Source organism: Eptatretus burgeri, chromosome 8 (assembly GCF_056783735.1).
Source record: "Eptatretus burgeri isolate ZD-2024b chromosome 8, Ebu_testis_v1, whole genome shotgun sequence".
NCBI lineage: Eukaryota > Metazoa > Chordata > Myxini > Myxiniformes > Myxinidae > Eptatretus > Eptatretus burgeri.
The window spans coordinates 75,583,367-75,608,136 of NC_140968.1; the positions used below are offsets into that span (position 1 = coordinate 75,583,367).

At 46.0% G+C, this 24,770-nt stretch overlaps 2 protein-coding genes across 4 annotated transcripts in view; one reads left to right on the forward strand and one right to left on the reverse strand.

Moving 5' to 3' along the window:
• Positions 1–2,112, forward strand: part of MYLIP (myosin regulatory light chain interacting protein) — a 29,243-nt gene extending 27,131 nt beyond the window's left edge. Inside the window, exon 8 of the mRNA XM_085892663.1 lies at positions 624–2,112. Coding sequence (XP_085748789.1) covers positions 624–638 — 15 coding nt within the window. The 3' untranslated portion in view covers positions 639–2,112. The remainder of the gene's footprint in view (positions 1–623) is intronic.
• The window catches only part of SSR1 (signal sequence receptor subunit 1), a 28,196-nt gene extending 3,576 nt beyond the window's left edge, over positions 1–24,620 (reverse strand). The window contains exons 1-9 of one of the 3 annotated variants that reach the window (XM_085892665.1): positions 24,375–24,620; positions 12,919–13,061; positions 9,838–9,937; positions 9,141–9,268; positions 7,082–7,216; positions 6,472–6,545; positions 6,148–6,226; positions 5,889–5,985; positions 5,723–5,737 (exon numbers count right to left, since the gene is read on the reverse strand). In XM_085892665.1, the coding sequence (XP_085748791.1) occupies positions 5,723–5,737; positions 5,889–5,985; positions 6,148–6,226; positions 6,472–6,545; positions 7,082–7,216; positions 9,141–9,268; positions 9,838–9,937; positions 12,919–13,061; positions 24,375–24,450 (847 nt within the window). In that variant the 5' untranslated portion in view covers positions 24,451–24,620. Of the gene's footprint in view, positions 1–5,722; positions 5,773–5,888; positions 5,986–6,147; positions 6,227–6,471; positions 6,546–7,081; positions 7,217–9,140; positions 9,269–9,837; positions 9,938–12,918; positions 13,062–24,374 lie in introns of all 3 variants that reach the window. The other 2 variants (XM_085892664.1, XM_085892667.1) reach the window with 2 other exon arrangements.
• Between the last annotated feature and the right edge of the window lie 150 nt (positions 24,621–24,770).

The window sequence follows — 24,770 nt, forward strand, 5'->3', positions numbered from 1 at the left end:
ATGGGCGGGAGGAAGGGTCGCCCAATTGAAGACGAGAGGGGATAAATCTGTGCATGAGGGAGAGCAAGTTTCTTTGAAAGAATTCCTCGGATAAGTTGACGGAGAAAGTAGCGATGGGAGACCAGTCGAGAAGTTTGATGGCTGCTTGGAGACCCTGCCAGTCGGCCTGAGTGAAATGCCAGACTCGATGGCGCTGAGGTGGATCTCTGATAACAGCCAGAAATAAACCAGATAAAGATGTCCACTATGGTGTACCACTTTTGCAAAAGTAGTTGCTGGAATGAAGCACTATGTGCCTATCGATTCCACTAGTGAAGTTAGGTGATCGACCAAAGTTTGAAAATTTTCCCGCATTTTTTGACCTCGGGCCGCCATTTTGAACTTTCAGGAAAAATCCATATTTTTGGAAATAATATTGATTTTTGAATATTTAAAAATATTTATTTCTCTGTGTTTAGATGGCTGAATGCACTTCAGTAGGCACCAGTATGATAGTACCCATAAATATTATTCACAACTTGTCCTAACATTTTGAGAAGGGGTTGCCATTTTGGAAATTCAGTGAAAATCGTATATTTTGTGTGTATCTCATGAATTTTTTTTTATTCTTTGTGTACTTGCAGATAAACCTTGACTGACCCAATGGTCAGGGCTCCTGTTGCTATGTGGGACAAGTTCGCTAGTTACAGGAAATTTTGCGAAAGTGCTAATTCTTTGCATGTCGTAAATGATCTAGCTGAAAGAGGAATTAAGCTCGTGTCTGACTTTATTCATATGTGCAATGATGAGAAACGTCAAGCATTGCTACAGTGTGTGGAAGAGCACAGGAAGCTTTACCCAGACTATACAAAACAAACGATATGTTCTCTATAAGATATCTGGGTGGTTGCTTGTTTGCTAGATTTTTATGTTGTCATATATGAAAACCATGTCGCTTAAAACATATTTGGTTGTTCTCAAAATTAATTGATCATGCTCTCATTTGTCATTAATAATGTCTTTATGAAAACGCAACTACTGATATTCTGTAAATGCCTAACAATGGTGCCGTGCAATAATTGTCAAATTATGGGATTTTCAGTAAAATTCCAAAATGGCAACCCCTTCTCAAAATGTTGGGACAAGTTGTGAATATTTATGGGTACTGACTATCATACTGGTGCCTACTGAAGTGCATTCGGCCATCTAAACAACACAGAGAAATATAAATTTTTAAATATTCAAAAATCAATATTTCCAAAAATATGGATTTTTCCTGAAAGTTCAAAATGGCGGCCCGAGGTCAAAAAAGGCGGGAAAATTTTCAAACTTTGGTCGATCACCTAACTTCACTCGTTGAATCGATAGACACATAGTGCTTCATTCCAGCAACTACTTTTGCAAAAGTGGTGCACCCTTATGTCCACTTTGAAAGCATGTGGTCAGAAGAACCCATTGGAGCGGAGGAAGAACAGCAGACATTTTCAGGGAAATTTGTCAAAATCAGATCCAGAAGAGATAGAGTACCATTGGTTGAGATCCGGGTCGGGAAGTTGACCAATTCAGTCAGTCCCAATGAGTCGCAGAAGGCTTTTGCTGAATTGCCAAGACAGGTGAGAGAGGTACCCACACCTAGACAACTGGCATGATGACAACTGAGGAAGAGAGTTTGGATGAGAAGATAGAAGTTGGTCCATGTTTTCGGATAGTGAGGTGTAGATGGAGTCATCACTGTTCGGTGGATGGTGCAGTGCACATATAAACATGAGGTTGGAGTGGAGGGGAAGCTGTAGCCAGAGGTATTCCTGGAGATGTCGGGGAGTGAGAGCAGTGCATGGAGAGTGAAGAATAGAGCCTTTGATGAAGAGATCAACTCCTCCACCAAGACAAGGTTCAAGTCTGTCATACCGGAGGAGGGAGTAACCAGGGAGAGATACTTGGGAGTCAGAGACATCTTGAGGGAGGAAAGTTTGTTAGGCAGGTTATTTCTGGTTTGTCAGTGGCAACCTGTATGGAGAGATCTGTAAGGTTTGAGCGAAGGCCTCGGATATTTGAGGTCCACACTGTTAATGAAGAGGGAGGGGAGGAGGCTTTGGATGCAGGGGATGGGAGGGGAGGGGAGGGTAGGACAAGGGAGGAGGGGGGGAGGTAAGGAGAGTTGAAAGAGTGTGGGAGATTGCAGAATAGCAAGGGGTGGGGGCCGGATGAGGAGGAGAAAAGGCTCTGTGGTGCTGAGGGAGAGGGGAGGGCAGGAGAGGGGGCAGAAGGCAGTTGAGGATTTGAGGAGATGGAGGGATGAGATGGAGGTGAGAGGGCAGGGGAAGGAGGCAGCTTTGTATATGTGAGGGGGGCAACTTTGAAAAGGGGGAGTGAGGGGGTGAATGGTGAGAGAAGGGTGAGTGGGGAGACTTGAGAGAGAAAGGTGAGGGGGAGTTTTTGAGAAAGGTGAGAGGGAGGCTTGGAGGGAGAAGAGTGTGATGGTTGTTTTGAGAGGGAGGGGTGAGAGGGGTGAGTTGGCACTGAAGTTGGAAAAAAAAAAGAATGGTTTATGGAAAGTGAACATTCATAGCAAACCGGGGTTGAAATTTTTTTTTTAGGCCAGGAATGCAATTAAAGCCATTTTTTGATGGATGCAATAAAGGCGAATTAAGAGAATGGAGAGATGAAACGCTGTAACAGTTGGATTTTTTAGGTTGAAGGAACCTAAAATTTAGATTTAGATTAGATTTTTTTGAAGGAAAGGTCGAATTGAAAGCAGTCTTGAAATAGAAGAAGAGTTGTGCATTATGATACAGTAATGAGAACCACACGTGTGAAAGAGGAAGATGAAGCATTATAAGAAATCGTTTTTATTATTATTATTATTTTTTTGAGAGAGTTTATCAGATTAGGTAATGGAAAGGTTGTAGAAAAAAATAGTGAGGTGAATGGTGAATTTGGATCGGTAATCGCAGAGTGTGGAAACAGATCACGTGGCTATGGGAGATGTATAGTCAAAAGTGAATTTATTTTAAATAAGGATTGCATAACATTTGGAAAAGGGAAGGTTGAAGTAAAATTGTGGAGGTGTATGGTGAATTTGGAACTACAAACGCAGAGTGAAGCTGCTGGGTCGATGAAACGTATCAGGAAGAGGGTAGAGAGAGAGACACGTGGTTACACAGGAGCTGTTTCAATCGAAAGGGTACAAGGAAGATTATTAATTTTTGATGGATTTTTGAGGATTAGGTAAGATTCGGGAATGGTAGGTTGTAGGAAGAAATCGTGAAGGTAATGGAGAGAGTGGGTCAGCTCAAATAGAAGAAAGATGGTGTGCTGGCAGAAGGAGGAAGATGCCGAAGAAGAAGAGGGATCGGGACTCGTGGATATGCAGGGAGGAAGGTAGTTTTTTTTCCTTTAAATTTAAGACAAGAAACAGAGTGTTTAGTTGGGGGGGGATGGGGGGTGTTTGGAAAGTGGGGAAAATAGGAATTGAAGGTAACAGGGAGAGAATACAGATAAAAATGATTGTACACCTCGAGTGGAAGGATGGGTAGGCCTCAAGGGACCCGGTAAGACAAGGTCGACGAAAACTCACAAAATAGCACGATTTTTGAAACATAACTAAACTAGGAACACACAGAAACATGTAGGTGAGAAAATAAACAGTTAAACGGGACAAAAATCGACCGGAGACTTAACTTTGAGAAAGTCGGCAAAGACCCGTGAGAGAACCTGCCGACACTCCAAACCCAGAACCGGAAGTGGAATCTCAGTGTTGCCGAGATTTATAGCATGAACGTCCACAAAGCTTACTTGAACATGTATGAAAGAAATGGGTACCTGTAGTTAACCCCCCCCCCCATTTTTTTTTAATCCACTATCCTTCACAAACAATCTGCCTCTATATGACCAACTTCATGTTTGACAAGTCATTCCAGAAGATGGAACCAACAATCACATCTCAGACCTGAGTAATGCAAGCCTCGACATCAGATAAAGTATCTGAATGACATATCTTTGTGACGGAAAAATTACAAGGGTCCTCCTCTTCAAGAAAAAGGAAAATATCACTTTCAATTACAAAAGTTCTTCTCATCCCTTAAACGACAAGCCTATATTCCCGATTTGGCAAAAACTTGTACTGTACAATGGTGGTGTTACTTAGGGAGCACTTTGGTAAATCTGAGGTCCTCAAAGCTGCCAACAAGCTCATCAATAATATAATGTGGCTGACAAGTCTGTTTGGGAAGAGACAGACTGCAAATATGAGGCCAGAATAATCTTGCCAGATGTTGGAAAATCTTTGCCATCATGAATGAAACCAAAAGATTTACTGTTAAAGCATTAATAAAACTTTTGAAGAAATGCCCCATTAGGTGTGGATCAGAGAGGAACCTGGTGAGAACCAATAAATACTGCCACCGAAGCAGATACTCATGTGCAGTCCCTAAATGATCGCATGTATGTTGTATGCACAGTATGTGTAATAGCACCCCCCTGGTGGTGTGTGCGCTAACCCAGAAGTGGATGGTAAACGAGGTATAATTAAATTGTAAAGATATATGTGCACAGAAAATAATTTAATTTGAAACCAATTAAATTATGCAACTATCACAGAACATGGTTATATGAGCTGTTTGAGAAGAACAGTACTAAAGTGCCCACCACAGACGGGCCCTTCAACAAATAATAACAAGAACGAGCAATCAGAGATTGCAGACCCTTGCTATGACTTGTTTTGTGTGGCAAATAAATGGAGAGACGTACAAAATGAAAGGTCTAACGGTCTAGTTGTCAAGGACAAAGGTCTGAAAAGGTCTAAATGGGTCAAAATTGTTTGTAGGGGTCGAAAGGATGCTAAAACGTATGTAAAAAGGGTTTAAATGGCAAAGGGTTCTACAGGGTATCAAAAGGTCAAAGGTGTGAAGGTCTAAAGGTGTGTGTGTGTGTGTGTGTGTGTGTGTGTGTGTGTCCCTCTCCATAACTCAACCATGAAACCCATTGGCCCAAAACTTTGCATGGATACCAATGGAACTCCAAGGGAGTGTACGAGTGAAAATTGGGTGTTCGGGTTAATTTAAACACCCCTTTTGAAGGTACTTTAGGGGGTGCTCATCACAAAAAAGAAAAGAAAAAAAAAGCCTGCCAAAAATGGCAATGCACCATCTTAATCAGCCCTCTGTCACGTTGTTGGGTTCTTAAGCCACAAATTTATTCGGCCTACTCAAAAGCGCCTTGCCTTGGAACCATGATCACCTCCCGTGAACTAATTAAAGCATATAATCAAAATTTGGCTTCGGATTTGAGGATCAGATCTCGTGGACTAAACTGTCAAAATCTGCTGAGGGAGGGGAAGGGTGAGTGTCTGGAAAGAGGGGTGGGATGGGATGGGAGGGGTTTCTTCTTTTTAAGTTTTATGGCGTTTTCAGAGCCACGAGCCTCTCTGTATGCCACGTGCCCAGAACAGCGGTGAACGAAGGAACTTTTCCGGTAATCTGTAATACCACTCTTTATGGATTTCACGCTCTCTTCTCCAACCATCATCCCATCAGCAACACTGTGAACCTTTGCTTTTATCCCCCCCCCCTACCTACTCTCCCCTCTTTCTCCATTTCTCCCCCTCTCCTCATATTTCCATCAACAAAGCAACGGGTAGTATTTGGGAGTCAAAAATAAAATTGAGTGTGAGCAGACAAACCAAAAACAGGACGATATTTATCTGCACAGTCGAAACAGTGGGCAAGGTAGCTCAAGCACTTACCTCTCTTACTTTGTTCTTCAATGAACCAGCATTGGCATGGAATAAAAAGTCAAAAGGCAAAAACATTAGGTTTAATAACAAAAGACAAATAGTAATTTTTTTTTTTCTGAGAAACATCATGGATTGAAAATACAATTGAAAAAAAAACAGGCAGATGCATCCTTACTCATGTAATCCAGCGTTTCCTGTGGGATCCAACTCATATCGACTCCGTTCACCATGGTTGTCCCCATCTCAACAGCTCTTCCAGTCGGTCGTCGTTTCTGAAGGAAACGGATAAACAAGGGGTACCGTAAACGCACACCATACCACAAAATAATTGTTCATGCTGGACATGCCACAGCTTGGTTTACCAGCACAGCTCACGGAGGTCAAAATGTGTACAGAATCTCGAGTGTAAAGTTGAACTGCGTGGTGTGGATTACCTTGCGCGCTTCCATCAGTTGGTGAACGACGACCAGCAACAGGATAAGGAGGCCACCAAGAAACAGGTACATGAAAAACCTGCCAAGAAATGAGATTTAAGCAGCAGCATGGCCAAGCAGATGTCCCACCACAATGGAGAACGACCCGCTTGATAAGGACTGGGCATGAATGATCTCCAACCGAAGTGGGCTGATGAGCTGTCGATTACGATTGCCAAAACAAACTGTATCCCAAGCAACGTCCGACTCGCTTGGGCGTTTTTAAGAGAACGAGCAGAAGAAAAAAAGAAAAAAAACAAAAAACTTTATACATCTTAAACTCACATCTCTCCGTCCAGTCCTTCATCTGGCTCCGTCACCGTGACCGTTTGATTGAACACGGCATCACGGTACTGAGTCTACGCCGGGGAAAGAGATTCACAAAATGACATGCACTTCCCACACATGGTGTCGAGTTTTCAAACCGTTACCCAAAGAATCCCACGTTTCCTACGTGTGACGAGCAAAAGCGAATCGAGCAAAGACCGAAACGCTCAGTGTCAGCAGCACCTCATTTTCCACGGCGGTACCATGTACTCTCATAAACTTTCACTTGATGGATTTTTAAACATTGATGGTCTTGCTTCAACATTCAACGCCAGCAATTGTGCTGCATCACAAAGCATGCCATGCTTCAAAAGGGGCATGCAAAGCAGACTTCCGTTTCTATTTAGCTCACCGATACGAACTATCACATGGCATCTTTCGTTCAAAGAGAATGATGGCATGCTTGAATCCTGTCCAACTTCTCTGCCCGGGGTACGAGGACCACCAGGAATAAGTGAGAGTGCAATGATGTGTACATGGTGTAGTTTGCAATGGGCAAGATGGCTCAATTTCAGTTTCATCTTCATCAAGAATATCATGGTATTGCTGATTCCAACGCAATACGTACCACTCCGTCACGGTAACTCAAGTTGATGACCAGTCCAAATGGGCGACCTCCCATTGGCTCCGCAGGGATAAATGAGTACTCAAAGGAGGCCTGCTGCCTTGGAAGGACCACCACGTCCAGGGGAAGTGCAGAAAACTGTGAGGAAGGATGGGAAGGGGGGGTGGGGGTGGGAAAAGAGGAGTGGGAATAACTTTTTACACCAAAGCTTGTTGATACACTCTGGCACTAAAACTCAAGGAAGTTTCAACAAAACTATTCTGAAAAAGCTTTTAAAGTCTGACTGACTGACCAAACATTCTCACGTTATTAACCATGCCAAATTTGGGGGTCTACAGAGTGCTGATGCCTCGTGTATCTGAGTAAGTAGCACGTCTCATCAAGCTCTGACATAGTCACGGCAGTGGATTCACCGCGTTAATTACTTTTCGGGAATTGTAAGGTTGCGATACAGCACATTGCAAAATGTTGATATATTGATCAAAGTCACCATTTTAATGTCCTCACAGGGTATCTCAATGGTAGCACACTTGCTGATCGAGCCGTCTAATCTGCGTTTGATTCCCGACACGACTATAAACTGTCAGATCGGTAGTTTGCAAGAAGCGCGTTGCATCACAAATTGGCGTCCCTTCCTTGGAGGTTCAGGTTGGTTTCCCATCTGTTAGCATTAGCTGGTGAACATAAGATCCCCCGTAGTGTCTTTGAGTAAGGGAGCTATCGCCGGCACAAGGACATGTTCATTTCCACAGATCTCCAACTAGCCAAACTACCTCTACTACTACTACTACTACTACTACTACTTATTTAACGACCATTTTCCCATAACAGGAGGTTATGTTTTGTCTCCCTGACAACGAGCCTCAACCCCTGATAGCACCTTTTCAATAAAAAAAAAATCAGATCCAGCCTGCTCAATGATGCGATTTTGTGTTCACGGTGCGTTAGAGTATCTATTCATATACCCCACCCTCCCCCCCCCCCCCTTCATTGCCGTATGCTGAAGATGCTTACAGGCATCCAACCTTCCCTTATGTGGAGAGTACTATGCTTTATCAAGGCTTTCGGTGGCAACCATGAATATTTTGATTCTCTGTAACCTTCAAACCAAGACGAGGAGCAAAATAATGTCTGGGATAGGCTTCTTTCATTACTGTTGTGGATTTTATACCGGGTACCTGAAGTTACAAAACTAGTTTCTACATCATGAACAACACGATGCCCCATCAACAAAAAAAACTTTCAGGTACGTTTGAAAAAGAGAAACGATACACACGGGTAGATTTACGAAATGTTCGATGCAGAGATTTTTTTTTTCTTTTTTCTTCTTCGGGTCGTTCATAACATGGAAGGAAACTTTACAACAATTCAACTACAGAGTATCAAAATCCATACACCGTCACTTTCCTAACCCTGTCAGTCACACACAATGGGCAAAAGGCACATTTATTAGAAGTGTTCATGCAGGACATGTATCAGGACACTTTCTCAGACTTTCAATTTAATATTATTATTATCATTCTTTAACGGCCTCAAGTCTTTCTGGAACAGACTGGCTAGTTCCACCGTTCGATGGGCAGCAATTTAGAATTTAGCTAGGGTGCCGGCGATAACTTGCTCACTTTTTGTGAAAGACAACACAAAAGGATCTTTAACATCCACCGATGCACCCGAAGCTGGCAGACGGGTCCTGTGGCTTAACGTTCACACGGAGGATGGCAGGCACGTTGGTGAATCGCCCTGCCTGCGAAACACCGGGACGACAGTTTATAGCTAGGTCGAGAATCGAACCCAAGCGAGACAGCTCAGAGGCGAGTGTGCATACGTCCAGGCACTCCTGCAAGCCCAGACTTTCGTTTCAACAATAAAGCCACTTTATTTGCAAAAAAACAACATTTGAGACGCAAGGCTGTTGGATGCACATCCTCGTATAAATCAATCCAGTTGGAAATGAGAAGAAAGAGTGAACGCAGAAGTTGTGCGTGCCAAAAAAAAAACAAGGCATAACGATGACGTTCTGTGAACCCGTCCACCCTTTCATTCTCGTGCTTTGTCGACTCACGTTCTGGATGTAAAATTGGAAGTCTTGAGGGTAGCGAAATGATGCATCCAAATACTCCACGACAAACTCGTCTGGACCCTTGTTGGTGAAACCCACCATAAACTTGACAACGCGATTGGCTGGAAATTCTACAACAAAACAAGGGTTGAAAAGTTTAATTCTCAATGAATTGACTCACCAACAAAGAATATTTTGTGATCGAAACATTTTTTTCACAGCCAAGAGCATAATAAAATATAGAGAGCCAAAAACTACCATTTACGTGTGAAGTCTAATTTGTTTATAGTGTTGGAGCTACCGCTCATGCAGCAACCACCACACTTTGAGATGATAGCAAGCAGTATATCTTGGTGTCAAGCAGTCCAATTGCGACCGAGAACGTTAACGGGTATCCACATATTGTATACACAAGTGAAGGAGGGGAAGTAGAGAAAAATAATTGAGAAAATGAAGAGAAGGAGAGAGAGGGGAAAGTGAAGGGTGGGAGAACCGGAAAGGACTTGGAGGAAGAGAAGAGGAAATTAAACACAGTACTGCGAAGGAATGGGGAAGTCAAATACCATCATTTTTACGTTAACATGTGACCAAGTTGCCTGAGGATTTGTCTGACTGGTCGAAGAAGAAAACGGATGTAACCAAGCAAGTTTGCTGCAGTGTACCAAGAATGGCCAGGCAACATTTAATCAAAGAAGCATACCCTCTCCTCGAACAAACATGATGGTAGTATCGGCATTAGGGGAAGCCATTGGTTCTCCGGCCATCAGGTCTCCTCCATCACCTTCTTGAGCATCCTCTGACTACATACAATGCAGATGGGAGGGTGGGGGGGGAAGAGAGAGAGAGAGAGAGAGAGAGAGAGAGAGATAGAGAGAGATAGAGAGAGATAGAGAGAGATAGAGAGAGATAGAGAGAGATAGAGAGAGATAGAGAGAGATAGAGAGAGATAGAGAGAGATAGAGAGAGATAGAGAGAGATAGAGTGAGATAGAGAGAGAGAGAGAGAGATATGTAGAGAGAGAGAGAGAGAGAGAGAGATAGAGAGAGATAGAGAGAGATAGAGAGAGATAGAGAGAGATAGAGAGAGATAGAGAGAGATAGAGAGAGATAGAGAGAGAGAGAGAGAGAGAGAGAGAGAGAGAGAGAGAGAGAGAGAGAGAGAGATAGAGATAGAGAGAGAGATAGAGATAGAGAGATAGAGAGAGATAGAGAGAGATAGAGAGATAGAGAGATAGAGAGAGAGAGAGAGAGAGAGAAAACCCAACATACGCATGATTAGCCATCAATCAATATACTGTTGGACCCCGACTTTCGCTGGGGATATGTTCCTGAAAAATGTCGTTTAATGTCGGGGCATTGCTAAAAAAGTTTTTTTTTTTTTCTTTTTTACATGGACCTCGGCTCGTGGAAGAACGATGACACAGAACACAACATAACAAAAGGGAACAGCAAGAGAAAGGGGAGAAAAAAAAAAACAACAGCAGAGCGGAGTGAGAAAGCAGACGGAGATGGACAAAGGATGCAGGTAAGGATGAGGAGTAAGAGAGAACGCAAAGGGTGGACAATAAGGATACATAAGGAAAATTGTGTTTCCCGAGTTTGTGATTTTGTCGTGGAGAGGGAAGAGGCTGCTGCCTGTCTGTCAGAAGGATGAGAGATGTCATGGCAGAGAGTGGAGTCATCAGCAAAGAGATAAAGAGGATTTTCCAGAGAGTCAGTGAGAAAATTGATGAATACGAGGAATAATATGGGGCCCAGAACACTGCCTTGTGGTACTCCATCCTTGACCGGGGAGATGAAAGGGTTCCGCTGAGAGCCACACGTTGTCTACGAGAGTAGAGGAAGTCCGTAATCCGACAGTGGAGTTGGCTTCCGTTTCCATAGGCAGACAGTTGTGAGAACAAGGCAGGATGCCAGACTGTATCGAAAGTTCGAGATATGTCCAGAGAGATGGCCCTGATCTCAAGTCTGATATTGAGGGCCTCCACCATTGTTGGGAGGGTAGAAGCAGCATGTCCAAGGGAGAGTAACCAGGTCTGAATCCTAATTGATAATCTGAGATGAGGCTGTTAGAGAAAAGAAATGATTTTATGTCAACTGCAATGATGGATTCCATGACCTTGCTGATGATCGGAAGTACAGTAAGCTAATTGGGCTGTCATTTATGGGATCATTTTTGCACCTTTGTTATGCAATTAGCAGAGTACCCACACTACGGGCGGTCTTGTTCCAAGCATGCAACACATTCTGATGCATACCGATATTTGGGTGGTGTATCGGCAACTGACAGCTCCGTATAGGAGAAAGAAAAAAAAAAAACCGGGTTACATGCATGAAGCAAAAACATACCTACTGTTGATGATTCAAAACACCTCACTGCACTGGAAAATGTGGGGACAGGAATACTGCACTGTAAATGGTGGAGACTTGTAATACCCTCCCCCACCTGGAGGTGGCGCTACACGATACACATTTACATAGAGAATTTGCCTCGAACAAATCTGGATGTAATTGGCGCAGGACTGTAGGAAAGGTAGCCCGACAAACAAACCCACAAACACAAACACCAGTCCATGAATTATAGTAAGGATGCTGTGATGTTGGAGGATTTCCAAGCAGATGAAGATGACCGATGGTAAAAGACAGGAAGAAAAGAGCAGGAAGAGAGGCGTAAGAGGACTCGTGAGCTGATGCCGTCCGGTCCAGTTGCAGAATGAGAGTCGAGGGCTTCCAGAAACTTCTACACCTTCTCAGGTGCAAAACACAGACTCCAGCAGCAGTTGGTTAGGTACACACACACACACACACAGACACAGACACAGACACAGACACAGACACAGACACAGAGAGAGAGAGAGAGAGAGAGAGAGACAGAGACAGAGACAGAGACAGAGACAGAGACAGAGACAGAGACAGAGACAGAGACAGAGAGAGAGAGAGAGAGAGAGAGAGAGAGAGAGATAGGAACACAAGATTTTGAAGCAAACACAGAATTGAGTCAATCAGCCTCGTCGTGAGCAAAGTCGGCTGTGGTGACATTTCATGCAAGGGAAGGGATGGAGGGGGAGCATACACCAGAGACCGACTTGACAAGGTGCCACCGGGTTTTAGAGGAGGGAGACGAGTTTGAAAGGTCATTCTTGAGATTGGACAGATGTTGTTTTCTGGCTTTTCGGAGTGAAGACACGCACTTGTTGCGGGCTTTGTGGAATGACCTGAGGTCGCCTCGATCAGATTTGCCTTCCTGGAGGAGAATGCAAGTTGTTTTGACAACTTTTTTTGTTGTTTAACAACTAAAACAACTGTTTGTTTTAACGCAACAGCCTCACCACAGGATCCAGAGCACTGAGAGGGGTAGGATGGGAAAGATAACTGAAGACGAGATGGGATGAATCTGTGCATAAGAGAGAGCAAGTTTCTCTGAAAGAATTCCCAGGATGAATAAATATCAGCGGCGGTGGATTTCAGAGACCAGTCCTGAAATGTATTAATAAAAAAAAAATAATAATAAATAAACCCTAATGTGCAAAGCGAGATTGTAGGAACAGGTCACACGTTATGACTCACGAATACACGGTATGTCGGGTCCGACGGTACTCATATTAATCTGATGCCTTTGACAATGAAGCCTTTTTTTTTATTTGTCAATTTATTTTTAAGCAAGTCATTCAGACGGCCCCAAATAAGCACCAGGTGCAGTGTGTTCAAACAAACCTGCAGAAGAGAAGACAGACAAGAAAGGGGGAGGTATAAAGTTGGGGAAGGAGAGACAGAAATCTCACCCTTTCTACTATCACTTCATCATCATCATCATCATTCTGAACATCAGCTTCATCCTCATCTTCTTCTTCCTCTTCTTCATCATCATCTCCTATCAATTCATCCTCTCCATCACTCTGTCCAACGGTCTGTGCAGCCCCAAATCCTGGGAACATGATGATGACATTACATAAGGTATTTAAATCTCTAGCAACAACAACATTGACAATACAAAAGGAAGCACTACGAGACAGACCGAGGAACTAAGAGAGGACTTTGATGTTTTTAGGTCGGACCTAAAGTTCATGAGGGCACTTGCACACGTCGTATGGAATTCAAGGGATTAGCAAGATTCCACAGACCAAGGAGTTGCACACGTGAGAACAGTGTTCAGACCAGAAGGCTTTTCAACAAGGAGCAGCGGAATCTACTCCTCCAGAGCTGTTATTGAAGAGCTATGCTGGTAAATGTCACTTTACTCCGCAATACAAGGTTGTTGTTGATATTTTGGACTTAAAAAAAAAAAGTGAGACACAAAAGTAGAAGGTCGTGTTCAATAACAAATTCCACTCTGCCGTGGATTTTCCAGAAAAAAAGTCAATGCAGGAGTGCAATCAACCACAAATATTGACAAATGCTCTGTTGTAACAAGCATAACCGATACGATTCAGGCCCATAAAGTCAACCATACGTGTGCAGGCAAATAACAGGTCACGCGAAGCAGAGGCATTCAGGTCACACAAACACAGCATATGGTAACATTCCCACCAAAATAAATAACAAACTGCTATTCAAAAAAAAAAAAAAAAAATAGTTTGCAACAAAGGATAAGGTACAATATGTGAAGTACAATCATTTTCAATTGGAGTGTAAATCAAACAAGATAAGAACAAGAAAAAGAGTAATCAGAGATTGCCGACCCTCACCAGAACTGTTTTATGTGGTCTTTTGTGTGGTGTTTGTGTAGTTTTTGTGGACTGGTATGTTACGTAATTACTAAGACACGTAATTAGAATTGCCACTTTATAACTGCAGGAAGTAATGATTAGGTACCAAGAGGTCACGCTTTGATTGGACGCCTGACCCATGACGTTTTTTTTTATTATTCAATCGAATTTAGAATGGGATTAAAATAAATTCAATTCAAATCAAATGGAAGACCAAATAGGTCCAAACCTTCATTGGAATCATCAGAAGGAACTTAAACAAGCCACAAGCAAACATGAAGTCATCAGGAGGAACCTGGATCGGATTCACATTTCAGCTGCTACTCCTCCACCTTCAAACCCATCCAGGCACAGCGAAATCAATTCAGGTCAGGTATGGGAGCATGCGCCGGAGCAGCGCGTCGCTGCATCCACTTTCCACCGGTACTCCAGGAACCTCTGTCTGGCCATCCACCAGGCAAATGTTTGGCCCATCCCCATCTCCTTGAGATGCCGATCAACCTGCTGCAACCACGAGGCACGTGGTCGGACCGTTGGCCTCCTCCACTCACGAGACTCCCTCGCTGAGAGAATCTGACGAGCAGGATCAGCGTCAGGAAAACGAGCCACATGTCCATACAGCCGCAGCTGATGCTCACGGACTATGCAGGTAACAAATCTCATCCGAGTCTCTCTCAGCAACCGCTCATTGGACACAAAGTCCAACCAGCGATAGCCAATGATTCTCCAAAGAGACCTGGTACCATGGAGGAATTAAGTCTCCGTCTCAGATCCTTGGTGAGAGTCAAAGTCTCACATCTGTAGAGCAAGACTGGAAGCACCAAGGACCTGAATTCGGACTTTCGTCCTCCTGCACAGGTAATGACAGCGCCACACTCCATGATCCAGTGAATCCATGACTCCCCAAGCCCAACACAGACGTCTGTTGACCTCTGGCTCACAGCCAACAGACATGAATATCACTGCCAAAGTAAGTGAATCTTTCCGTGACCTCAACATCTTCACCACTAACAGGCACAGACAAGATAGCAGCATCCAATATGTCATTGAAAGCCTGGATCTTAGTTTTGACCCAGGAAACCTATAATCCCAGTGGCTCTGAGTCCTCATTCAGCACCTTGAGGGCCCCCAAAAGGATATCTAAAGTCTCTGCAAAGATGACTGCATCATCTGCAAAATCAAGGTCAGAGATCTTGACATTCCCAAACGATGCACCGCAGCTTGATCTCTCCGACATCCTCCCCAGAATCCAGTCCATACAAATGCTGAAAAGTGTGGGGGCAAGTACACACCACTGATGAACTCCAGTTACAAATGGAAACTAGAAGAGCACTTGGTCGAGCACATAACTCCGCCATGCAATGCCTGATCCATGAGAACATATTGGGCCCAATACATTTTTTAAATATGAAGCGAACTATTGTTTTTGGCCATATCTCTCAATGGTGATAATCACCTTAAAAAATAAATAATTCTCGTGTCAGGATTTAGATTCAGATCTTCACCAATATCGAATCAATTTGTCCTTGTCACACACCCAACATGTCCACCAAGTTTCGTCCGAATCCGTCCAGAACTTTTTGAGATATCATGCTACATATCGTTTTTGGCCCAATCTCTCAATAGTGAAGAATCACTTAAAAAATTTGAGCAGTCAGATCCAGATCTTCACTAAAAATCTAATCAGTTCGTCCTTGTCAAACACTAAACCTGTCCACAAAATTTCATCCGTATCTGTCCAAACTTTTTGAGATATCCCGCACACAAACAAACAAACAAACAGAGAAACAAACAGAGACAAACAGACAGAAAGGATTGAAAACAACCTCCTTCACCTTCAGTGGTGGAGGTAGTAAGTCGGAGATGGTACCACCACATCTCACAGCACTCTCAGGACCAGAGTATAGTTCAGACATCAGATCGATCAGTTTTGGTGGCACCCCACGAAGACCAAGAATCCTCCAGAGGACATCCCGATTCACTGAATCGAACGCTTAACAGAGATCAACATAGGCTGCAAGCAGCCCCTGCCGAAACTCTCGTCTGCGTTCGGTGAGGACACGAAGTGCAAGGATACGGTCAATCGTTGACCTCTTTGGTGTAAAGCCTGACTGCTCAAGCAGATGGTGGCGAACCCTATCAAGAATTATCCGAGCAAAGACCTTGCCCGGCACTGAGAGCAGCGTCACCCCTCGGTAGTTGTTGCAGTCTTGGCGATCAGCTTTTCCTTTCCAGAAAGGAACAACAAGGCCCCTCTTCCAGTCAGTTGGGATGATACCTGTGTTCCAGGCAGAGCAGAGAACTACATGCAACGACACGAGTGCAGCATTCCCACCAGCCTTGAGAAGTTCAGCATTGATGCCACAGATCCCAGGAGCTTTACCCCATTTCAACCAGTTCACCGCAGCCCGTGTTTCCACAAACGAAGGTGGACCACAGTTGATTGGAGGGTCAGCAATCGGGATAGTAACACCCCTGACATCCAACTCAACAGTCAGTGCATCAGCCTGGTGCAGCCGCTCAAAGTAACCGGCCCAGCGGGCCTTCACTTTGGGCTCCTCTGTCAAGAGCCTACCAACCTCTGCTCTGACTGCAGTACACCGAGGGATGGGCTTGGATGAACACAATGCGCAAATTCCCCTGTAAGCAGGATGAGAATCACTTGACCACAGGAGATGCTCTACACCCTCACATAGACCTCCTTGTACACCCTCAGCACAAATACAGTTGTATGCCTCAACTCCCTGAACAGCTCAGCTCTGCCATTAAGCCTGGCCCTGCAACTCTGGTCAAAGGTATCCAGTGTCCTTTGAGAGACAAAATTCTTCTTTACCCAATGGTGAGTTCCAAGACATCCACCAGCACATCAAGGATGGTGGTCTTGAAGGCGCTCCACAACTCTTCAGGATTCCCCAAAGCACCCAGATCCCCCAAATCTCCACTTAGCCTGATCACAAACTCCTCAGCTACCCTTTCATCCTTGAGCTTGCCAACATCCAGCCAAGGCTGGGATGGTACCATTTTCCTGGATTTAAGCTGCAACTTCAGAGTTGCTACCATAAGCCTGTGGTCGGTATTGAGGAACTGAGCACTCCGGTCGACCCTGCAGTTCTGGATCATCCTCCAGCGACCATCAACGAGGACATGGTCAATCTCCTTTGCCACACCACCACCGTTGGAATACCAAGTCCAGCGATGAGCCTGTGGGCGATGAAACCATGAACCAGCCACCACAAGTCCATGAGTTCTTGCTATTCTGGTTCACAGTTCCCGACCCATTGGGGACCAACACATCTCATAACCATCCCTATCAGTTCCAGTCAATGCATTGAAATCCCAAAAGACGAGAAGAGTAACTCACCTGGGGCACTGATCAACCACAGACTCGTGTGTGGCATAGAATGCGTCCTTCACAGTGAGAACACTCACCTCAGTTGGAGGATATACAGAGACCAGGGAAACTACACCTAAGGAGTGACGAATCCTTAGTCTCATAATACGCTCGTTGACCGGTGTTACCTCAATTATCATTTGAGTCAGCTTATTGGACACAGCTACAGCAACTCCTTGGGCATGGTAACCATCAGAGCGACCAGACCAATAGTCAATGTAACCACCTGCCATGATCTCGCCGCTATCCGGTCTCCGAACCTCAGAGAGAGCTGCAATACCAATGTTCAAACGCTTGAGCTCAGATGATAACAGAGACAGGTGATCATCCTCTCTAAACATATATTCCCCATCACTACTGTATCATAATTGTGAAGTTTCATGTCGATTGATTAAGCAGTTCAAGAGAAAGAATATTTTAAAGATTTTTGCCCAATCCAATATGGCTTCCAGACCATGTGACAAATAATTTGTGAAAACTCTGGTATCCCAAGGATTGGGGAACAGTTGTGTGAAGTTTCCCCTTGATCTGTCAAGCCGTTCTGGAGAAGAAGATTTTTGTAGGTTTTCGGGTAAATCCAATATGGCTGCCAAACCATGCAAGCTATGACATGTGTGTGTGTGAACTTTCTGTTCCTCATGGATAGGCGGTCATATGTGTAAAGTTGCCTCGATCTGTTCAGCCACTTCAGAGAAAAAGATTTTTGAAGGTGTTTTTTCTTACAACAATACTGTTACGGCTGTGGAAATTTGCAGAACACCATAAAGGTTCCTTAGATTAGCTATGCCGGTAAGTGAGTGTTCAGATAGGTTTCCCCACCGTTGCTTAGAGGGATTTATTCGTGTTCACCGGACTGCGACCCTTTGAGATAGGGTTTTTCTTTATCTATCGTTATTTTGAACCTCCACACAAACAACCGCCGCCACCAACTACGCCACAACGCCAACTACCGCCATCTTCGCCACTACGTCCGCTTCCGGACGCCATCCTCCACGGTCCATGCTACGACGGTTTCCGCGTTCGGAACCGTCCGAGAACGCGGACAGGATTGACAGAACAAAAGCTCTCGCGGAGCCTGTGGGGTTTTTCCCTCGCTTGATTCTTCCGCCTGAATCCCTCGCACTTAGTGTGAAGGAAAGGGGTGGGGGCAGCTCGCTCCCGATTGGTGGATAAACGGCGTGACGCGGACGAGAGTGAAGAACGCCCCTTTTTGGGAACCTTCTCGAAGGGAGGTGGTCAGAAGCGGGGTGGGGCGAAGGGCGGAGCCCCGCACTATAAAGGACGGACGCGTGCGAGGCTTCTGGTCTCTGCTCTTCTCTTCTCGGTTCATGCTCGCCCCTGTCTCCCCGGTGGTCCAATTCTTCTTCCCCTCGCTCGTTGCTGCGCTCGTGGTCCGGCGAGTGGCCCGTTGGTGGAGACGCGGACGGGAGGCGCAGCAGTGCCGGCTGTCTGGTGGACCTGCGCGTCCGGACGAGGGGTGCCGGAGAGGGTTCGCCGGCCGCGTGGGAGGCCGGAACCAAGCGCGACCACGCTGACGGCCGTGGGAGAGGGACTCGACGGCCGCTGAAGGGAGGTCTTTTCCTGTTATTTTTGTATGCATGCTGTGGTGCCGTGTCCTCTAAGTAAACCTGTTTAAGTGCTTGTACATAATAATTATAGTTGGTGGTAATGCTTTTTCCTTGCTTGTATATTGCATGACTGTCCTTGCTTGCGTTGTGCTTCATAATAAATGTCCTTGTGTGAAACATACCCCGTTCGTTGCGTCCTTTCCTCTTTGAAAGTGCCATCTTGCATCGTTGAATGAGTAGTGGGTTTTGAACGCCCGGTAAAGAGAATGGGATCCGTCGAGGTCGGCGATAACACCGCTCGGTTATCAATGAAGTACGGAACGGACCGCTTAAGCGGTTCGTGTCCCAGGCCGACTTGCGGTGGAGCCCCTCGGTAGGTTACCCGCGTGGGTACTTAGGTATATCGACATTCGGCGATTCACCCTATTTCGCGCGGGTAGAACGCAGACTGGGCTGTGGTGAGGTTAAACCCCCACCCGTGACTGGTTCCTGGCGGTAGTTCCAGGAGGGTCACGACTGATTTGTCCGTCCGGTGGGCGATGCGGTTGTGATTGTAGTTACGCGGCCAATCGCACACCGGCGGGTGCAAATTCGTAACAATACGATTGCTGAATCACATGACTGATGATGTCATCAATTTTTTTTTCTGTGGACCATTTTGATCCAAAATGACCCTCAAAAATTCTCATACTAATCAGATGTCAGGTCAGGTATGGGAGCATGTGCCAGAACAGCGCGTCGCTGCGTCCACTTTCCGCCGGTACTCCAGGGGCCTCCGTCTGGCCATCCCCCAGGCAGATGCCAGGCCCATCCCCATCTCCTTGAGATGATGGTCAACCTGCTGCAACCATGAGGCACGTGGTCGGCCCACTGGCCTCCTCCACTCATGAGACTCCCTCGCTGAGAGAATCTGGTGAGCAGGATCAGCGTCAGGAAAACGAGCCACATGTCCATACAGCCGCAGCTGACGCTCACGGACTATGCAGGTAACAAATCTCATCCGAGTCTCTCTCAGCAACCGCTCGTTGGACACAAAATCCGACCAGCGATAGCCAAGGATTCTCCGAAGAGACCTGGTACCAAAGGAATTAAGTCTCCGTCTCAGATCCTTGGTCAAAGTCCAAGTCTCGCACCCATAGAGCAAGACTGGAAGTACCAAGGACCTGAAGACTCGGACTTTCGTCCTCCCGCACAGGTACCGGCAGCGCCACACCCATGATCCAGTGAATCCATGACTCCCCAGGCCCGACCCAGACGTCCTATTGACCTCCGGCTCACAACCTGCGGAGACATGAATATCACTGCCAAGGTAAGTGAATCTATCCACGACCTCAACATCCTCACCACAAACAGACACAGACAGGACAGCAGCATCCAAGATGTCACCGAAAGCCTGGATCTTTGTTTTGACCCAAGAAATCCGTAATCCCAACGGCTCCGACTCCTCATTCAGCACCTCGAGGGCCCCCAAGAGGATATCTAAAGTCTCCGCAAAGATGACTGCATCATCTGCAAAATCAAGGTCCGAGATCTTGACATTGCCAAACGATGCACCGCAACTTGATCTCTCCGACATCCTCCCAAAAATCCAGTCCATACAAGTGCTGAAAAGTGTGGGGGCAAGTACACATCCCTGACGAACTCCAGTAACAACTGGAAATAAGTCAGAGGCGGTACCACCACACTTCACAGCACTCTCAGTACCAGAGTAGAGTTCAGACATCAGATCGATCAGTTTCGGTGGCACCCCACGAAGACCAAGAATCCTCCAGAGGACATCCCGATTCACTGAATCGAACGCTTTACAGAGATCAACATAGGCTGCAAGCAGCCCCTGCCGAAACTCTCGTCTGCGTTCAGTGAGGACACGAAGAGCAAGGATACGGTCAATCGTTGACCTCTTTGGTGTAAAGCCTGACTGCTCTGGACGCTGGTGCTCAAGCAGATGGTGGCGAACCCTATCAAGAATTATCCGAGCAAAGACCTTGCCCGGCACTGAGAGCAGCGTCACCCCTCGGTAGTTGTTGCAGTCTTGGCGATCACCCTTTCCTTTCCAGAGAGGGACAACAAGGCCCCTCTTCCAGTCAGTTGGGATGATGCCTGTGTTCCAGGCAGAGCACAAAACTGCATGCAACGACGCGAGTGCAGCATTTCCACCAGCCTTGAGAAGTTCAGCATGGATGCCACAGATCCCTGGAGCTTTGCCCCGTTTCAACTGGTTCACCGCAGCCCGTGTTTCCACAAGCGATGGTGGACCACAGTTGATTCGAGGGTCAGCAACAGGGATTGTAACACCCTTGACGTCCAACTCGACAGCTGGGGGATCAGCCTGGTACAACCGCTCAAAGTAACCGGCCCAGCGGGCCTTCACTTCAGACTCCTCTGTCAAGAGCCTACCACTCTCTGCTCGAACTGCAGTGCTCCGAGGGATGGGCTTGGATGAACGTAATGCGCGAATTCCCCTGTAAGCGGGACGAGAATCACCTGTCCACAGGTGATGCTCTACCCCCTCACAGATTCCTCGCACATAGGCCTCCTTGTCCACCCTCAGTGCACGTACAGTTTTACGCCTCAGCTCCCTGAACAGCTCAGCTCTGCCATTCAGCCTGGCCCTGCGACTCTGGTCAATGGTATCCAGTGTCCCTTGAGAGACAAAATTCTTTCTTTGCCCTGCGGTGAACTCCAAGGCATCCACCGGCAACATCAAGGACGGTGGTCTTGAAGGTGCTCCACAACTCTTCAGGACCCCCAAAGCACCCAGACCCCCAAGTGTCCACTCAGCCTGTTCGCAAACTCCTCAGCTACTCTCTCATCCCTGAGCTTGGCAACATCCAGCCTAGGCTGGGATGGTACCATTCTCCAGGATTTAAGGTGCAGCTTTAGAGTTGCTACAACAAGCCTGTGGTCAGTATTGAGGAACTGAGCACTCCGGTAGACCCTGCAGTTCTGGATCATCCTCCAACGACCGTCAATGAGGACATGGTCAATCTCCTTTGCCACACCGCCAGCGTTGGAATACCAAGTCCAGCGATGAGCTTGTGGGCGCTGAAACCATGAACCAGCCACCTAAGTCCATGACTTCTTGCAAAGTCAAGGAACTTAGTGCTATTCTGGTTCATAGTTCCTGACCCATGGGGACCAACACACACCTCATAACCATCCCTATCAGTTCCAGTCGATGCATTGAAATCCCCCAAGACTAGAAGTGTATCTCGTCTGGGGCACTGATCAACCACAGACTCGAGTGTGGCGTAGAATGCATCCTTCACGGTAAGATCACTCGCCTCAGTCGGAGCATAAATAGAGACCAGGGAAATGACACCTAAGGAGTGACGAGATCCTTAATCTCATAATACGCTCGTTGACCGGTGTTACCTCAATTATCATTGGGGTCAGCTTATTGGACACAGCTACAGCAACTCCTTGGGTATGGTAACCATCAGAGCGACCAGACCAATAGTAGGTGTAACCACCCACCATTATCTCGCCGCAATCCGGTCTCCGAACCTCAGAGAGAGCTGCAATCCCGATGTCCAAACGCTTGAGCTCAGATGATAACAGAGACAGGTGATCATCCTCTCTTAGGGATAGGACATTCCAGGCACCCACCCGAAGGGACCGCCTCAGGTTAACCCAAGGAGACCGCCGTCTGGTGGACGACACCTCAGCACCACTCCGACACACTCTCCCGCAATCTGACCCAGGGATGTTACCCCGTGGTTTCCTCCTATCAAAGATTGGGGTCCCGAAGGCTTTGCCCCAATCCCGTCATCCGGTGAGCTGCCCTGCGAAGGGAAGCTGCACAGGAGGTACTCCCACGGAGTGGGTTTTCAGATTTTTTTGCGTTTTTGCGTTTTGCGGAATGAAGCGTTTTACGGTGGCTGGAGTGCAAATCCTGCCACCAACCTCCTAATAAGAAGTAACCCAACTGCAGGAGGACGTCCGCAGACACAGTTGGGCACTAGATATGGATGGCCGTTGGCTCACAAGGAGCTCCTCCGCCCTTTGACAGGTTTTGTTTTTAATCCTGCTGGGTGTCCATATCCAAACACCCTCCTCACCAGAAAACCTGGTGGGGGAGACGGTTTAGTCGCCGACAACCCGACCATGGAACAGGTTAGTACAGGTATACATGGTACCTGTAGCAGGTCACAGATCGAACCTGACCTGACAAATCAGATGTAGCGTTCTACATATGCAATTAGGTCATTAAAAAAAAAAATTCATTCTCTATGACGAGTACCAAGTACTTGCTACGTGCCAAGTTTCTATTTTTTCCTTGGTGTGGTTTCAGAGATACAGAGGACCAAAGTTTTCCATTTTTTGCAACATAGCTGCCCACACCACATGACATCATAATTATCAATAAAACATTCTACACGAGCGGTCACTCCTATGGTGAAAATTTTGTCTCAATCCAACAAGTGGTTGCAGAGAAAAACAAGTTCTGTGCGGTCAAACAAACAAACGGACGAAAATGCAATACCTTCTCCTTCGGCGAGGGTAATAATCCGCTTGGTGGAACATATGGTGTAATGCAGAGCTCCGAGTTACAATATCATGCTTAAGTGACACCAACAGATAAAGAGGAATGAAACTTGCGGGACATCATTTTTAGAATTGGTGTTATGGTATCCATGAAATGGTGTTTGTAGTCATGGTAGACAACACATCTCATACATTGACAATCTATTAAGTACCTGCAATGGTTGAAGATTTGACAGGTCTCATGGCCAATGAGAGATTATGGAGGGAACTTTCTGTCATTCCAGCCAAGGCCGATTGATGGTGATGATGACAATGAGCATCACATGACAATGAAACTTCCAAAAGTTTGATGCGTGTGTACATGCATGTGTGTATGTGTACGTGCGTGTACGTGTGTGTACGTGCGTGTACGTGTGTGTACGTGTGTGTACGTGTGAGTACGTGTGTGTGAGTACGTGTACGTGTGTGTACGTGTGTGTACGTGTGTGTACATGGGTGTACGTGTGTGTACATGGGTGTACGTGTGTGTTTACGTGTGTGTACGTATGTGTACATGGGTGTACATGGGTGTACATGGGTGTACATGGGTGTACATGGGTGTACATGGGTGTACATGGGTGTACATGGGTGTACATGGGTGTACATGGGTGTACGTGTGTGTTTACGTGTACGTGTGTGTGAGTACGTGTGTGTACGTGTACGTACGCTACCTTTGTTACACCTCAATTTTGGTTTGCCAATTCAAGCCCCGTTAAAACAAAATAAAGACGATTTGGAAGTTAAACATCTAATCACGGATCGACACATGTAATGTCCCTTTGATTGGACACAAGTTTTTAAAACATGGACACATACAAATTCCGCTTCAGCACAGAATATCGAGTACGGGGGAACAAACCACCACGAATGACCCGGTTAATCCATTAACACGTCCTTTACCATCTCCCCCGTCCACAATTTCATCAACGGACTAACGAGGTAACCAGATCATCCTCAAGTCCATGATAACCAAACTTCCCACATGGTGACAACCTGGTAAATTCTCAACAGGCGAAAAAGAATCAAAACCAAAACAAAAGTTTCACCTTTAGCTCGAAACAAGGAAATGGCGGGGAAAGCGAGAAGCAGAAGGAGCAGGAAGTTTTTCGAACGTCCGAACATGATCGCCGTGGCCAAGGATCCTATGGGTGTTCACGGTGAGGACGGACGCGGGAGGGAAACGTCGAGAGGATTCGTACGATTCGCCAGAACACGACGCACACGATCCCCCATGCAACACGTCGGCAAAAATGGAGGTCAGGAAGCACTTCCGGTGTCAAAGGTCAATATCGTTCCACAAGACAAAATAATGATTCGTCTTCTCGAATAACGACTAAACACGCAGTTGTCTCGATAAAATTAAACAGACAAAATTAATACTTCAGAAAAAAAATAAATTAAATGTCAGAGGGTCGATGTTGAATGTTACTGACAACTGGCAG